We start from the raw sequence: 17,900 nt of genomic DNA, 5'->3' as shown, positions 1-17,900 counted from the left end.
TGGATGTTAAAAAATTAAGTAATCTGTACTTTTTTCTCTTTTAGTATTTGGCCTTGCAGGACGTGATGTTGCTTTCTCAGTATTCTCCTTCACGAAGAGAAGGGGTTAGACAGTGATCCAGTTTCATTCTCTTACATGTAGCTGCCCAGTTTTGCCAGCACTATCTGTTGAAGAGACTGTCATTTCCCCATTGTATGTCCATGGCTCCTTTATCGTGTTTTAATTGACCATATGTGTTTGGGTTAATGTCTGGAGTCTCTATTCTGTTCCACTGGTCTGTGGCTCTGTTCTTGTGCCAGTACCAAATTGTCTTAATTACTGTGGCTTTGTAGTAGAGCTTGAAGTTGGGGAGCGAGATCCTCCCCCACTTTATTCTTCCTTCTCAGGATTGCTTTGGCTATTTGGGGTCTTTGGCAGTTCCATATGAATTTTTGAACTATTTGTTCCAGTTCATTGAAGAATGTTGCTGGTAATTTGATAGGGATTGCATCGAATCTGTATATTGCTTTGGGCAGGATGGCTATTTTGACGATTTTAATTCTTCCTAGCCCGGAGCATGGGATGAGTTTCCATTTGTTAGTGACCACTTTAATTTCTCTTAAGAGTGTCTGGTAGTTTTCAGGGTATAGGTCTTTCACTTCCTTGGTTCCTTTATTCCTAGGTATTTTTTTCTTTTTGATGCAGTTGTGAATGGAATTGTTTTCCTGATTTCTCTTTCTATTAGTTCATTGTTAGTGTATAAGAAAGCCACAGATTTCTGTGTGTTAATTTTGTATCCTGCAACTTTGTTGTATTCCGTTATCAGTTCTAGTAGTTTTGGAGTGGAGTCTTTAGGGTTTTTTATGTACAATATCATGTCATCTGCAAATAGTGACACTTTGACTTCTTCTTTACTAATATGGATTCCTTGTATTTCTTTGTTTTGTCTGATTGTTGTGGCTAGGACGTGCAGTACTATGTTGAATAACAGTGGGGAGAATGGGCATCCCTGTCTTGTTCCCTATCTCAGAGGAAAAGCTTTCAGCCTCTTGCTGTTCAGTCTGATGTTAGCTGTGGGTTTATCATATATGGCCTTTATTATGTTGAGGTACTTGCCCTCTATGCCCATTTTGTTGAGAGTTTTTATCATAAATGGATGTTTTATTTTGTTGAATGCTTTTTCAGCTTCTATGGAAATGGTCATGTGGTTTCTGTCCTTTTTGTTGATGTGGTGGATGATGTTGATGGATTTTCGAATGTTGTACCATCCTTGCATCCCTGGGATGAATCCCTCTTGGTCATGGTGTATGATCCTCTTGATATATTTTTGAATTTGGTTTGCTAATATTTTGTTGAGTATTTTTGCATCTACGTTCATCAGGGATGTTGGTCTGTAGTTTTCTTTTTTGGTGGGGTCTTTTCCTGGTTTTGGTATTAGGGTGATGTTGGCTTCATAGAAAGAGTTTGGGAGTATTCCCTCCTCTTCTATTTTTTGGAACACTTTAAGGAGAATGGGTATTATGTTTCTCTGTATGTCTGATAAAATTCCGAGGTAAATCCATCTGGCCTGGGTGTTTTGTTCTTGGGTAGTTTTTTGATTACTGATTCAGTTTTGTTGCTGGTAATTGGTCTGTTTAGATTTTCTGTGTCTTTCTGGGTCAGTCTTGGAAGGTTGTATTTTTCTAGGAAGTTATCCATTTCTCCTAGGTTTTCCAGCTTGTTAGCATATAGGTTTTCATAGTATTCTCTAATAATTCTTTGTATTTCTGTGGTGTCTGTCGTGATTTTTCCTTTCTTGTTTCTGTTTCTGTTGATGTGTGTTGACTCTCTTTTTCTCTTAATAAGTCTGGCTAGAGGCTTATCTATTTTGTTTATTTTCTTGAAGAACCAGCTCTTGGTTTCATTGATTTTTTTTCTAGTGTTTTATTCTTCTCAATTTTATTTATTTCTTCTCTGATCTTTATTATGTCCCTCCATCTGCTGACCTTAGGCCTCATTTGTTCTTCTTTTTCCAATTTCAATAATTGTGACATTAGACTATTCATTTGGGATTGTTCTTCCTTCTTTAAATATGCCTGGATTGCTATATACTTTCCTCTTAAGACTGCTTTTGCTGCCTCCCACAGAAGTTGGGGCTTTGTGTTGTTGTTGTCATGTTTCCATATATTGCTGGATCTCCATTTCAATTTGGTCATTGATCCATTGATTATTTAGGAGCATGTTGTTAAGCCTCCATGGGACTTTTTGCTTTCTTTGTACAATTGATTTCTAGTTTTATACCTTTGTGGTCGGAAAAGTTGGTTGGTAGGATTCCAGTCTTTTAGAATGTACGGAGACCCTCTTTGTGGCCTAGTATGTGGTCTATCCTGGAGAATGTTCCATGTGCACTTGAGAAGAATGTGGTATCCTGTTGCTTTTGGATGTAGAGTTCTATAGATGTCTATTAGGTCCATCTGTTCTAGTGTGTTGTTCAGTGCCTCTTTGTCCTTACTTATTTTCTGTCTGGTGGATCTGTCCTTTGGAGTGAGTGGTGTGTTAAAGTCTCCCAAAATAAATGCATTGCATTCTATTTCCTCCTTTAATTCTGTTAGTATTTGTTTCACATATATTGGTGCTCCTGTATTGGGTGCATAAATGTTTATAATGGTTATATCCTCTTGTTGGACTGAGCCCTTTATCATTATGTAATGTCCTTCTTTATCTCTTGTTACTTTGTTTTGAAGTCTATTTTGTCTGATACTAGTATTGCAACACCTGCTTTTTTCTCTCTGTTGTTTGCATGAAATATCTTTTTCCATCCCTTGACTTTTAATTTGTGCATGTCTTTGGGTTTGAGGTATGTCTCTTGTAGGCAGCATATAGATGGGTCTTACTTTTTTATCCATTCTATTACTCTGTGTCTTTTGATTGGTGCATTCAGTCCATTTACATTTAGGGTGATTATTGAAAGATATGTACTTATTGCCATTTCAGGCTTTAGATTTGTGGTTACCAAAGTTTCAAGGTTAGTTTGTTTACTACCTTACTGTCTGACCTCAGTTGCTTATTGAGCTGTTATAAACACAGTCTGATGATTATTTCTTTCCCTTCTTTTTCCTCCTCCTCCATTCTTCATATGTTGGGTGTTTTGTTCTGTGCTCTTTTTAGGAGTGCTCCCATCTAGAGCAGTCCCTCTAAGATACCCTGTAGAGGTGGTTTGTGGGAGGCAAATTCCCTCAACTTTTGCTTATCCGGGAATTGTTTAATCCCTCTTTCATATTTAAATGATAATCGTGCTGGATACAGTGTCCTTGGTTCAAGACCCTTCTGTTTCATTACATTAAATATATCATGCCATTCTCTTCTGGCCTGTAAGGTTTCTGTTGCGAAGTCTGATGATAGCCTGATGGGTTTTCCTTGTAGGTCACCTTTTTTCTCTCTCTGGCTGCCTTTAATACTCTGTCCTTGTCCTTGATCTTTGCCATTTTAATTATTATGTGTCTTGGTGTTGTCCTCTTTGGGTCCCGTCTCGGGAGTTCTGTGTGCCTCCGTAGTCTGAGCAACTATTTCCTCCTCCAATTTGGGGAAGTTCTCAGCAAATTTCTTCAAAGACACTTTCCATCCCTTTTTCTCTCTCTTCTTCTGGTACCCCTATAATGCGGATATCGTTCCTTTTGGATTGGTCACACAGTTCTCTTAATATTGTTTCATTCCTGGAGATCCTTTTATCTCTCTCTGCGTCAGCTTCTACGTGTTCCTTATCTCTGGTTTCTATTCCATCAGTGGCCTCTTGCATCTTATCCATTCTGCTTATAAATTCTTCCAGAGTTTGTTTCACTTCTGTAGTGTCCCTCCAGACATCTGTAATCTCCCTCCGGACTTCATCCCTTAGCTCTTGCATATTTCTCTGCAGCTCTGTCAGCATGTTTATGATTTTTATTTTGAATTCTTTTTCAGGGAGACTGGTTAGGTCTGTGTCTGCAGATCCCCTCTCAGGTGTTATCTGAACTATCTTGGACTGGAATAAATTTTTTTGCCTTTCATGGTGATAGGCAGGTTGCGGGTGTGTCAGCTGGGAGAAGAAAGTCCTTTCCTGCTTGCTGGATGCCTTGCCCTTCTCCGCTGCCTGTGTCAGTTACCCACACTCCTGGAGCAGCCACTGGGTTAGTCCCCTAAGCTGCTGTGGGTGGGGTCTCCATCAGAGCAGCGCAGAGCCCTGCAGGGAGTGGCAGGCACGCCAGGTGCCCTCCTCCCTGATAGCGGGAGGCGGCTGTGTGCCAGCAGCGGCCTTTGGGTCTGGCCCGGGTGGCTGTGCATTGGGCTGGGATTCCGGTCCGCTGCTGGGAGTGCACCAGTTCCCTCTGGCTCCGCTGCAGGTGCGCGCGGGGCTCTCCCGTGTGGGCCTCTACTGGGCTCCTCTGACTCCACTGCCGCCGGTACGCACGAGCTGCACCCGGGCTGTTTGGTCGCTGCCGCTGTGGGCTCGCACAAGCCTCCTCGTTCCCTCTGGTGCCATTGGCGCACACGATCTGCTTCTGGTCCCTTCCGGTGCTGCCGCCCCCAGCACGCGCTGCCACTCTCCTGCTACTGGGCTGGTGTGTCGGGGTCTGTGCCAGTTGGAGGAACGACTGGCAGGCTGCTTAGTGCTGTGAGGGGCTTCAGAGCTGCGCTGCCTCCTGGGGTTTAGGGCGCCTAAGGTTCCCTGGGATTCCCAGCTGCTGGCTAAGTGTGCCGGGATGACTTCGTGCAGCTATGGGGTCCCTGTCTCTTTAAGACTTGCAGAAAGCACTCACTTTTCTTTTGTCTCAGGGCCGCCGGTTGCGGGGACCTGCCCACAGGTTTTGCTTTTCCGTTTCTCTAATATCCAGTTCCCCGTGCACCTTGTGTTTGCGTTGCAGGTGCGGATTTCTAGAGCTAGTTGTTTAGCAGTCCTGGGCTTTCATTTGCTCCCTGTTCCAACTCCTTTCTTCCTGCTGGGTTTTTGGGTGGGGGAGTGTTTGGGTCCTGCCTGGCCACGGCTTGTATCTTACCCCTTCGTGTGATGTTGAGTTCTCACAGATATAGATGTATCCTGGCTGTTGTACTGCATCCACTGGTGTCTCTTTTAGGAATAGTTGTATTTATTGTATTTTCATAAATATATATGTTTTGGGGAGGAGATTTCCTCTGAACTACTCATGCTGCCATCTTCCTGTGATCCCTCACAGGAAAAGTATTTTTAAACTTTTATATCCTTTAGCCCCCTCATTCCCTTAATCTGAGGAAATTATGAGGTAGGTTGACTGTTATAGAACAGAAAAGTTCAGTTTAGAAATCATTAAAGTTTTAATGCTACAAGGGGGTCTTAAAAAATCAGGTGGTGTACCAACTTTACATTTCCCTGTATGGCCCCGGAAGACGACTGGTTAGCCAGAGACGGGTAAGATTCCTCAAGGGAGGAACAACCTAAGACAGGCACAGTCGTAGGGGGGCCATCAGGTGAGAAATTGGGGATCAACAGAGGTCAGGCTTAGAAGCTCACCCCCAGTGTTTCGAGAGAAATCTGCATCCGTGGATGTTTTGTGGCCCTTGTCTAACTTGGATTAACACATAGTCTACAGGCACACACCTGATCATCTACATTTGCCCTCTTACAGCACTAAATTATGTTTTCTACCTTTATCTTGCATCTACCTACCACTCCAGCATTTTATTAAAAAATAATAATAATAATAATAAGGGAGAAATGTGGGATTCACATATAAATGAAGTATAAAAATCGAATGAATAATCATATCTGACTTGATTGTTTATAGTTCATGATGCATGATCAAAACTGAAAGTTTCTGTGATATGACTACCCTTGTACTGTTCACCATGTAAGAACTTATTCACTATGTAAGAACTTGTTTACCATGTAAGAACTTGTTCATTATGGTTCAGAAGATCGGAGACTGTTGAGAATTAGGCTTGGGGTTGATTAATGATTGTGCATTGAGTCCCCTATACAGAATTTTATTGTTGTTAACAACCATTTGATCAATAAATATGAGAGATGCCCTCTCAAAAAAGAAAAAAAAATCCAAATAATCTGAAAAGTAACCCAGTGAATGTGGAACAAATCAAAAACACTTAAGATAATAGAGATAAACTCAAATATGTCAGTACATATGCTAAATGTAATATGCTAAGGCTCCAATTAAGAGACAATGTCAGGCTGAATTAAAAATAAATACCTATATGGATAAAAAAAAATAATCAGGTGGTGAAATCCCTAGATGGGGGATCTAAGTCTAGAAAGATTAAGTGGCTTAAATAAAGTTACTGTCAGAGTTGGAGCAAGAAATCCTATCATTTGACTCCCAAGTGCAGAGCTCCCTCCTCCTGCTTTGCCTCCCTTAAAAAAAAAGTAAAAAGGAGCTAGATTTGGTGGTGATGCAAGGATGCTCGTGACACCACTGAAGCACTTCTCCGATGTTACATGCCACGCTCCTCAGGCCTGCAGCTGTGCCAGTGCTCTGCCTTGTTCTAGAAAGAAAGCCCTCCAGCCCAGCCACCAGTGGAGAACAGAATACCTGGGTAGCTTTGCATCTCTCTAATCAGCTCTTCATTATTTTGCCAGTTTCCACATTATAAAACAAATCTTCTGTAGTTCAGTGTTACATGGAAATGAAATCCAGTTAGGTGAAAATATAAATGGTTGGAGTCACTCTCCTTAGCATGAAAAATCCAGAGCTGATAATTTTGAAAATTTGTTGTACCTATACTTTTCTTTTAGACTTAGGTTCACTTAGGAATTCTCTATACCTTAAATATTTTCACCAGATATTCAGATAACTGTAACAGGATGGCGTGTTCTTTGCCAAAGAACTTGCATCCTAGGACCTATTATTAAAACTTAATTGCACCACTACATAGTTTCTCATGGTCATGAGTTATAGCAGTATAGAACATGCTGGGGCCCACCTGCTGTGTGTTTTATTTGTTTGTTTGCGAGTTAAGTGCTATTCCTCTTCATTTCTATGGGGAGAAATAGTTAAGAAGGGGTCTGAGTGAAGAGAGAATCATTATTTGGCACCCAAGACAGGGAAACCAATTTTCAGTGTACTCTTCTACCATTCCCAACACATAATGAAGCACTCCTGATTTTTACATGACAGCTGTAGGAGATAAAGGTTTTAGAAAATCAAAAGATAATGTGAAGGGAATTTTTAAGAGAGTGGATCATAGTAGTTGAAGCTAAAAACATAGTAGATATGTAAACTCAGTATAAAGTATTGTCATCAAATAATGTGTTACTCTTAACAGACACAATAGCAAATATGGGCTGTTGTGCAAATGGGAATGTAAGGAAGCACCTTGGGTCAGACACAGTAGTTTAGAGGTTACAGGGGACATGGGGTACATCTCATTAGACATGCTAGTGTTCCTTGTCTTAGTTTCCAGTTCATTTCAGTACTGCTAGTGAAGTAACTGGTGTTTTTCGCTCAAACCGTGCTTTAGTGTTTGGCTTTTATTTTAGTGACCAATTTGAGAGGTTTTTAATGAAATAGCATGCTTTTGCCTGTAGATTTTTTGGAAATTATGTAATCCACATATGTATTAAATTCTGCTGTGTGTTAGATGGCATGAATATAAATAGCAGCTTAACTGAGAAAAGTGAGCCCTGATGCAGAATGTAATGGAGTATTTCTTGTTGATTTTTCTCCTCACTTTGAGAGGAGACCATAAGATCGTCTGTATTTTAAAAGCTGGTGTTTGGACCTCTTAGGTGGACATCCCCACAACTGGACAGCCATTTCAAGGGAGTGTTTGAATCTTTTAAATGATATGACTCAGAAATTGGTTCTCTACCAAGAAGCTGCTGCTACTAATGGGAGAGTGATGTCTTCCTCATACCCAATGGAACCTAAGAAATCAAATTCTCCAGGTAACTTCTTGTATTACTAAGAGAGGGGAGAGCATTTACCTTTTATTTTCTAGGAAAGAAAGCAGTAGTTAATCTAACATTATGTATATGAGTGTGAGGTATATATTACACACATATATATTCACATATATACACACATATTGAATATGTATATATACATATAGTATACATGTGTGTGTATATATATGTATTTGTGTATGTGTGTGTGTGTGTGTGTATATGTATCCAATATATGAGTTCTTGTACTGAACCAAGAAAAAGGGCTGGGTGTTATTGTAGAATGTAAAAATTAAGTCCAGTAGGTATGTAAACTCTCAGCATAAAGTATGATCATTATCAAACAATGTGTTACTCTAGCAGATATAATAGCAAATAGGGGTTGTTACACAAATGATATGTAAGAAAGTACCTTGTGTCAGACGTATTTCTTGTCTTTTTGATAGTTGGCTATTCTGGATTTACAGATTCAATGCCATCCCTATCAGAATACCAACAGCATTCTTCAACGAACTAGAACAAATAGTCCTAAAATTCATATGGAACCACAAAAGACCCAGAATAGCCAAATCAAGCCTGAGAAAGAATAACAAGCTGAGGGGATTATGCTCCCTGACTTCAAGCTATACTATAAAGCCAAAGTGATCAAAATAGTATGGTACTGGCACAAGAACAGACTCATAGATCAATGGAATAGAATAAACCTAGATATAAACCTATGCATATATGGTCAATTAAGATATGATAAAGGAGCCATGAATATACAATGGGGAAAAGACAGTCTCTTCAATAACTGATGTTGGGAAAACTGGACAGCTACATACAAGAGAATGAAACTGGATTACTGTCTATTTCCATATACAAAAGTAAACTCAAAGTGGATCAAAAACCTAAATGTAAGACATGAAACCATAAAACTCTTAGAAGAAACCATAGGCAAAAATCTCTTGAACATAAGCATGAGCAATTTTTTTCTGGACACACCTCCTCAGTCAAGGGAAAGAAAATAAAAAATGAACACCTGGGACTACATCAAACTGAAAAGCTCTTTACAGCAAAGGCAAATACTTGTATGCCTCAGCACCAAAAAAACAACTCAAAAAAGTGGCAGAGGACCTGAACAGACTTCTCCAGAGAAGAAATACAGATGAGCAATAGGCACATGAAAAGATGCTCCACATCACTAATCAGGGAAATGTAAATCAAAACCACAATGAGATAGCATCTCACACCAATTAGAATGGCCACTATCCAAAAGACAAGAAGTAACCATTATTGGTGAGGATGTGGAGAAATAGGGACCCCTCTACTCTGTGGGTGGGAATGTAAATTGGTGCAGCCACTGTGGAAACCAGTGTGGAGGACTAACAATAGAAGTACCTTACAACTCAGTAATTCTACTTCTAGGAATTTACCTGAAGAAAACAAAATCCCTAATTCAGAAAGATATACGTACCCCTATGTTTATTGCCTCGTTATTTACAATAGCCAATTTATGGAAGCAACCTAAGTGTCCATCAATAAGATGAATGGATAAAGAAGATATAGTACATATACACAATGGACTATTATTCAGCTCTAAGAAAAAAAAATCCTGCCATTTACAACAATATGGATAGACCTAGAGGGTATTGTGCTATGTGAAAGAAGCCAGGCAGAGAAAGACAAATACCATATGATTTCACTTACTTGTGGATTCTAAAAACAAAACAAAACAAAATGAACAAAATAGCAGTAGACTCAGACACTGTGAGTGACTGGTAGTTCCATGAGGGAGGGGCTGAGGTGGGCAGGTGGGGAAAGTGAGGGGGTTCTCAATCATAACTGTATCATGAGGATAGTACAGCATGGAGAATATAGCCCATTGTTCTGCAACCTATTTCCATGTTCACAGGTAGTAAAGGCACTAGTGTGGGTGAGCATTTAATAATAAGGGCAGCTGTTGAACCAGTGTGTTGTGTATTTCAAACCAACAAAAGGTTGTGTATTGATACTTGAATTTTAAAGTATTAACACTAACTGAATCCACACTGGGGAGGTATTATGTCGTTTATTACTACAAAGGAAAAAAAATCTGGCTTATTGACGTAAGTCCATTGATGAAATTTCCTGGTAGAAAGTAGCCTTATATTAAATCCATTTAGAAGGGCAATAAGAAAACAAAAAACAAAAAAAACCTAATAAGATGTTGGTCATCCTGTAGAAGACTTAAGGTTACTTTAGTACAAAGCCAGGTGAATCTTTACAGATACTCCTGGATACTGTTCTGGTTGTAGTATACTAAAGACAAAAAAGTTACTGGATTATGTCAAGAGGGGAACAGCTGACATGACTGAGTGAGTTGTTGGGTAGAGGCATCATATTCATTGTTTTAAGATAGCTTAATGTAACATTTGGGGGATGAAAGCAGAGAGGGAGAAGTACAGGCAGAGGAGCCTGTGCAATTTCACCAAGCACTTCCAATAGAAGATGGCCTACGAGTGTAAGGCTGATAAAAGGAATTAATGTTCAGATGCCTCTTGAAACCAGACGTTTAAAGAAAATGAGGGGCCCTGACTGGGTGAGAGCTGTAGGGAACTTGGGAGCACAGGCTTCATCTGAACGGGAAGCTGTGGGTTAGCTTCAGTCCATTGTTCCCTTGTGGGAATTTGGGTCTGGTCTCTGAACTTCTGGTCTTTTTTTTTTTTTTCAAGTGTAGCCTGAAATCTAAACAAATTTTGGGTGAAAGATTTCACTTGCTAAACATTGGCACCTAATCTTGATATTAAAAAATCTCTAGATGGGCCAAAGCAAACATGTCTCTGTCTTTGACTTCATTAGTCTGGAGGGGTTGTAGACCAAAAACAAAGATTACAAATGAAAAATGATTCAGATAAATTCATGAATGTCATATTTTAAAAGATTCTAGACTGTTTCAGATATTATCAACATTCAGATTAGTGTTTATTTATTCAACAAATATTTATTGGATGCCTACTACCTACCAAGCAATGTGCTAGAAGCCAGATAATCAAAGGTGGAGAAACACTCTTGGAACTAAAATTTTATGGGAGGCACACAATACAAATAATTGTGACAATTGTGATAATTGTCAGAAAGGAGTCTGAATGATACTTGTTAATGAAAGGAGGCCTTGTATGTTATGAATAGTTTAAATTTATCCAGGAGGGATATGGAACCATAGGAGAATTTTGAATATGCATGTTACATTAAATTAGCATGTTAGAAAGATCAATTTGTAATACTGGGTTCAGGGCTGGGGGAATCATGGACCTGACCAAATACGAATTAGTCATTATTTTAAATTATTGTCATATCCCATCACTCAGTCAGAATTTGCCTCCAATACTGAGGAGTTATTTCAAAAATTAAAAAAGCCCCAGTCTTTTTTTTCCTGGAATCTGGGATCATCTTAATTTTTCTGAGGAAACTGAGTCCTCAGAATAAAGACAGATGAGAAGACAGATAAAAGTTAAGTAAAATGAGAATACAGCAGTAAAATGTTAAGTAAGTAAAATGAGAATACAGGTCTCTTACTCTGATTCGATGCTCCGCCTCAGTGACGTCCACTCATAAAATCTCTGTTGAAAGAGTGGAGGACATGAAAAAGTCCCAGTCTTAATTTTTAAGTTGATTCTTCAAATATTTCTAATTGCCACTAACCCTTAAAAAGTCATTCAATGAAAATTTGGTCCTTTAAATGTTTGATGTGTTATAGTGGTTTTATTAAGAAGGTGCAACACTAATGTAATTTATATGTCTTTGTGTCTTATACTGGATGGCAGGAAGTATTTTTCTTGTTTTTGTACAACAGACTATTAATTGGTAGCGTTAGAGATAATTTTTGAAGAAGCTGTTTACAGGTCAGATTTGTAGCTATCTTGGGCAGATTAGTCTCTGGTGTGACTTACATTAACTTCAAAGGACTCTGGGGAAAATGGGATAAAATTAGCACTCTCTATCTGTATATTTTCACAATATAGATTTGATTTAGTCAAGTAATATTTACAGTAGGAACATGCAGTAGTGCTGGATGTATTCTAATACAATAATTGTTGCCATTTAAAAATGAAATGTAAATTGCTTAGGTTCATTCTAAACAGTTTAGAGTTAGAGAAGCTGACCTTAAAGATGAAGAGAAACGAGAGGCTGCCCCAGTGTGGCAGAAAGAGAAGTGTGTAAAGCTCCTTGGGTCGTTGAGTTGCAGTAGTAAAATCTGGATCTTGAGACTGTAAACCTTGGGTAAATGTGTTAAATAAAAAATTGAATTGTATAAAATTTGAGAAACCCCATGCTGGCCTGCTTGGATCAGGTTGCCTCTTCAACATTGCATCTGTTCTTTTACAGAAGAAACTACTTTTCAGACCCCCATATCTAGCCAGATGCCTCGCCCATCAATGCCACCATTAGTTAAGACATCACTGTTTTCCTCAAAATTATCTACACCTGATGTTGCAAGTCCTCTTGGAACCCCATTTAGCTCTAGTGTAGTAAATCGAATGGCTGGAATTTTTGATGTAAACACTTGTTATGGGTCACCCCAAAGTCCTCAGCTAATAAGAAGAGGACCAAGATTATGGACTTCTGCTTCTGGTGAGGACTATTTAGTTTCTAAAATTTGAAGTGTCACAGTTGCAGAGAATTAGCCTGTATTTTCACTTCTTTGGTTTTTTTTTTGTAGATCAGCAAATGACTGAATTTTCTAATCCTTCTCCATCTACCTCTGTTAACGCTAAGGGTAAGACAGTGAGACAGCCCAGTGTGATTTATTCATGGATTGAGAATAAACGTGACCAGGTAGGATGATATGGTTACAGGATTTATATTTACATGTAACATTGAGAGCATCAAGGATCTCACATGAGTAAGCCATCAGGAATAAAAAAGACTTTTTTATGCTTCATATATTAAGTTGACCCATGTGAAATTGCCAGTATTTGATTGATTTTGAGCTGTATAAATTGTAATTTCATATGGTTTAACCTAATACAATATCTCTGATCTATGAATTCTTTGATATAAGATAATATATATTGAGTTTTTTTGTATATTCAGGGTATGGTTTTAGGCACTGGGAAAACAGCAAACAAAAGTCCCTGAACATGTTTACATTCTAGTAATGGGAAATAGATGAGCAAGCAAATGTATTATATTTTTTGAATATAAAAAAAATGCTATTTATTGTAAGACTTATTTTATGTATTATTAAGAAAAAAAGTTGCCTGTTAAACCATGACATGCTGTTGACTACAGGATGCTTCCTGATATGTCATGTTCAAAATATAAAAAATATATGTCTTAAAAGGGAAGAACATTGATGTCTTAAGTGCTATACAGAAAAACAGAGCAGGTAAGGGAGATGAAGACTAGGGGAGGGAGGACCATTTTATGTGGGATGATCAGGGGAAATCTCACTGATAAGGTGACACTTGATCAGAGACCTGAAGGGAAGGCAGGGAAGAGCAAAATGCACAGGACTTCAGGTGGGAGTGTATTAGCTTGTGTGGGGAACAGCCTAGACCCTAGTGTGACTGGAGCAATATGAGTGCAGAGAGAGTGGTAGGTGGTGATGAGGTCAGAGAAGTAGCAGGACCCAGAGTTTACTGGTCCCATCAGCTCTTGTAAAGACTGACATTTTCTCTGAGTGAAGTGGAAAGCCACTCTGTGGTTTTGCGCACAAGAATTACATGATGTAACCTTAGATTTGAAAGTGTTTCCCTAGCTGCTGTGTTGAGACTAGATTCTCAGATTCCATTAGCAGGAATGGCTGTAGAGGGACAGTAGAAAGCAGTTACAGTAATGTAGTAGGAGGTGATGGGTGATAGTATCTGTGATCGGAGTGTCTGTGGTAGAAACTGTAAGATGTGATCAAGGTCTGTGTATATTTTGAAGGTAGATGTAATAGGATTAGCTTGGGTTGTGGTGTGGGAGAGTCAATACTGACTCTTAAAGTTCTTGGCCTGAGGATCTGAAATAGTATAGTTGCAATTTGATGAATTGAAATTTACTGAGTTGCAATTTACTGATGATTCTGGAAGAGGAGATTTGATACAGGTGAGGTAGGGAGATCAAAAATTTGATTTTAGACATGTCAATTTTAAGATTCTTATTAGACAACCAAGTAGAAACACCAAGTAAGAAATTAGACATATATGTGGAGTATAAGGGAAAGTTCTGGGCTAGAAATGTAAATTTGGAAGTTGACACGGTATAGATAGTGTTTAAAGCCATGAAACTCCATGAAAACTCTTGGGGATTATAGATATCAGAAGAAAAGAGTTCCAAGAACTGAGACTTTGCAATGACTAAAGGTCTGGCAGGTGAAGAGGAATAGCAAAGGAGACCAAGTGACCATTGAGATAACCAAGAAAAGGAAGTGTTTCAAGGCTGCAGGAAAGGCTGGATCTTTCGAGGAGTTTTGCTTTGCTGTAAGGGGAGCAGAGAAATGGGGTAGTAGCTGGGGATGTTGAGGGTCAATGAGTGGTTTTATTTTTTAAGATGAGAGAAATAATGTTTGTTAACATATTTGTTGATGGAATGATCAGTTAATAGAGAGAGAAGAACTGAAGGCATTTTATGGACCTCATATGGCTCTGAATGCCGTAAATACTGCTATGTCATGAGTTCACTTTCAAATCAATTGGAGTATGTAGCTTTCAGCTTAATACTAAGAAAACTGTTTTCCCTGTAAATGTCAACTGGTAGAAAACTACTTCATGTCTTAGGATTTTTGTTGTTGTTAGGAGAAACATGCTCTTTTTTGGTATTAAGTTTAAAGGACAAGACAGGTAAAGAGAATTGAGAAAGAATATGGCTTTAGTAAATACTACCAGAGCCACTTTGAATTCCTTTTATTGTTTACAAGACTCATATGGGGGTCATGTTTAGATGTGTACACGGAGATGCAGTTTAGGTTAGGTGGCACATCTTGGTTATCCAGTTTATAGTTCAAAGGTATTTACTTAAATGATCTACTGTAAATGTTGCTCTTTCTCTATAAGATGTGAAATGTTTCATTTAAGTTAGTGTCAGGAAGAACCTGGAAATGTGTAATACTATATTTGACTAGACTTGAAAACTGTAAATATGTTAATTCTTCCTTTTTTTCAACTCAGATAAAGAATTTTTTATCAAAACGGGTGCTGATAATGTATTTTTTCAGTAAGGTAAGAATATGAGTTATAGCATTGGGAATGTGGGGAGAGGAAATGAAGTAGCAGATAGGATTTGCCTTGTAAATATTTAGCTGGATCCTATCAAGCCTAAAAGCTCTGCATGGTGCTTCACTACACCTCCATTTTAATAGTAGCTGCCTGTCTTGCCATTGGGTTTTAGCCCCGATCGAATTCACTAGAGATTCAATGAGACCATAAAAATGACAGTGGAACGTTCTTGGGGTGAAAGAGTTTATACCCAACTTTATTCCAGTGGCAGGTCATTCACTAGAATCTGGTCCACTCAGAGCATGGCTGCATGCAGCAAGCCAGTCTCTGCCTCTGGACCTCTCTGCCCCTGCAGCCGTCCCAGTCCCTGTCCTCGGTGCTGCCACCACTCCAGTCTCTGCTCTCCTGCAGCCCTGCAGATGTGCAGCAGCCACAGTGTTGATGCAGAGCAGTGGGTGGAGCTCCTTATATAGTGTCAATGACAGTGTATTTCCCATGCGTGTGTGGTGAGCAAGCCAACCAAGGCCAGGTGAGAATCCTGGCCATAGGAACCTTCACTTTCTCCACACTGCCCTAGCACACACCTTACTTCATTGGCTTCTTGAGGCTTGCCTCTAGTTAGCCTCCTGAGTCTCTTTGCTGCAGGCAGCTTCATGCTGATACACAACCCCTTCCTGCAGAATGAGCAAATTCATGGTGACCCTTTGTGGCTCATAGTCTTACTAACATCTTTGTGGCCAATTTGCTGTTCAGAAGAAAGGTGACTGGATTGAATTGCAGATGTGAAACTTGCATTGGATGAAAAGCTGTAATTCGGACCACAAAACTCAGTGATTTTTCAACTTGTCTGTCATCTGCTCTGGCTGCCACAGGAGAGTAAATCACAATTAAAGAACCAAAAGGTTCATTCCTTTATTCACTGACTACAGCTGTTGTATGTTAGTTCATTTTTCGATGAGCAAAAGCTTTGGAATGAATTTTTGTTTTATTTTTTTTTAATATAGCTTCTCTCATTTTGTAGGTATTGCAGTATTAGCTAATACTGCACACACCTTCAAGTCAAAGTATGCATTGGCATACATTATTCCTTTTTATTCTTTGGGAGTCATACTCTCGTGGGGAGACAAACTGAGTGACTCTGATGGAATATAGATACACATAAAGAGTCATTTCAACTTCTTAAAGCTTTTTTTTCACTGGTGGCAGGGAAGAGCCACCCAACTAGCAATTACCTTTACCAAAAATAATCTGCCTTAAACTATCTAGTAGCCTTTGGGAAAACTATTAGACTTCTGAAGAGGGTATCTTCTCTTCCACCAAAAGGAAGAGCTGTCTGAAGTTTTACTTCAGTGCTTTGCTTTGGAAGGATGGGAACAGAACTTACACTGTGTCTTATTTATGACATGCTCTTTTCACTTAAGTTCCCTCATCTAATTCTAACAGCAGTCCTGTGAGAAGCCTTCTTGTCCTCATTGTACAGATGAGGAAACTTGAGGCTCAGAGGGGTCAAGTAGCTAACCTAAGGGCACATAGCCAGTAAGTGGCAGAGCAAGCGCTGAATAAGATCTTCTTTTTCCTTGGAAATAAAGGGCTACTTTTGGTTCTAATTTGCAGAGTGATCTGTTGTCTGATAAGGAGTTGTAGACCCTGCTGCTCGATGTTGAGAAATGTAACAAGCCATTGTGCTTAATAGGCTTTATCGGTGCATTACCAGAGCCAGCACTGGTTTAAATTGGCCAAATGTTGCTCCATAGTGTTGCACCTTGCTATATTAAAGAAGCTTGGGTGGTTTTTTCTTTGGAGTGGGGTTGAGGGTGGACAATTTGAGGTATTATGTATTTATTTAGGCCAATCATTTGTTAAAAAAAAACATTTGTAACCATTCTCTTAAGTGACCTCTGTACCAATCCTCTGAATTGGGTTGAGCATATGTAACTCTTATTTTAAATGAGAAACTGAGCCATATGGAGACTGTAGAGACTGAGGAAGTGTCACACAATAAGTTGGTGACAGAATGCTTTATATTGCAGTTAAATTATATTGTGAAAGAATTTCAGATTTTAACTCTGGAGAGGCAGCTATGAATTTTTTATTATGATAGTCTCTATAGTCGATTAGATGAACTACTAAGAGTTTTTGCCCAGGAGAACTTACTTAAATGTTTTTGCTGTATTGTAGCACCCAGAGACCTCCATTCAGGCTGTTTTTTCAGATGCCCAAATGCATATTTGGGCATTAGAAGGTAAGCAATCTCAGTGGACTACAACTGTAATTTTAACTTTACTTCATAAGAGTATAATCCATAAAAGGACATTTCTGGATTTTGACTTCCAACGTTGAATTTTCAGATACATTTTTTAATATCTTTTATGGACATCATTTTTCTTAGATATTTAGGTGTGCAGTTAACCCTTGAGCCACACAGAGGTCAGGAGCACTGTCTCCCTGCACAGTTGGAAATCTGCATATAACTCTTGACACACCAAACACTTAACTACTGGTAGTTTACTGCTGACCAGAAACCTTACCAATAATATAACAGTCAGTTAATGCACATTTTATATGTAATATGTATTGTTACAGGAAATTACTCTTACAGTATATTATGATACATCCTTTCAATATATTTATCTAAAAAATCTGCATATAGGTGAACCCATGCAGTTCAAACCCATGTGGTTGAAGGTCAACTGTACTTTAATTTGGGCTGAAATTTTCCTTGTATATAAGTGGAGAAACTGAGCCTGGGATTCTTGCATCTCTTTCTCTACTTCAAAGAAATTGCAATGAATAGATTGTTTAACTATCAACTTACTTTGACATAACTTACTTAACATATTTAACATTCTAACATATTTAACCTAGCCTAGATT

General features: G+C 38.9%; 1 protein-coding gene across 3 annotated transcripts in view; it reads left to right on the top strand.

Annotated features, from left to right (window-relative positions):
• Positions 1-17,900, top strand: part of NDC1 (NDC1 transmembrane nucleoporin) — a 57,583-nt gene that overhangs the window by 19,840 nt on the left and 19,843 nt on the right. For all 3 annotated transcript variants that reach the window (XR_012130169.1, XM_017658483.3, XM_073233967.1), the window contains 5 exons: positions 7,709-7,867; positions 12,212-12,457; positions 12,546-12,661; positions 14,980-15,030; positions 17,206-17,269. Coding sequence is in view for 2 of the 3 variants with exons in the window: in XM_017658483.3 (XP_017513972.2) it covers positions 7,709-7,867; positions 12,212-12,457; positions 12,546-12,661; positions 14,980-15,030; positions 17,206-17,269 (636 nt within the window). In the remaining variant the exon portion in view is untranslated. The remainder of the gene's footprint in view (positions 1-7,708; positions 7,868-12,211; positions 12,458-12,545; positions 12,662-14,979; positions 15,031-17,205; positions 17,270-17,900) is intronic.

The sequence above is a fragment of the Manis javanica genome, chromosome 4 (assembly GCF_040802235.1).
Source record: "Manis javanica isolate MJ-LG chromosome 4, MJ_LKY, whole genome shotgun sequence".
NCBI classification, from domain to species: domain Eukaryota; kingdom Metazoa; phylum Chordata; class Mammalia; order Pholidota; family Manidae; genus Manis; species Manis javanica.
The sequence above is the reverse complement of the archived record's forward strand: the minus strand, read 5'-3'. Positions and strand labels throughout refer to the sequence as shown.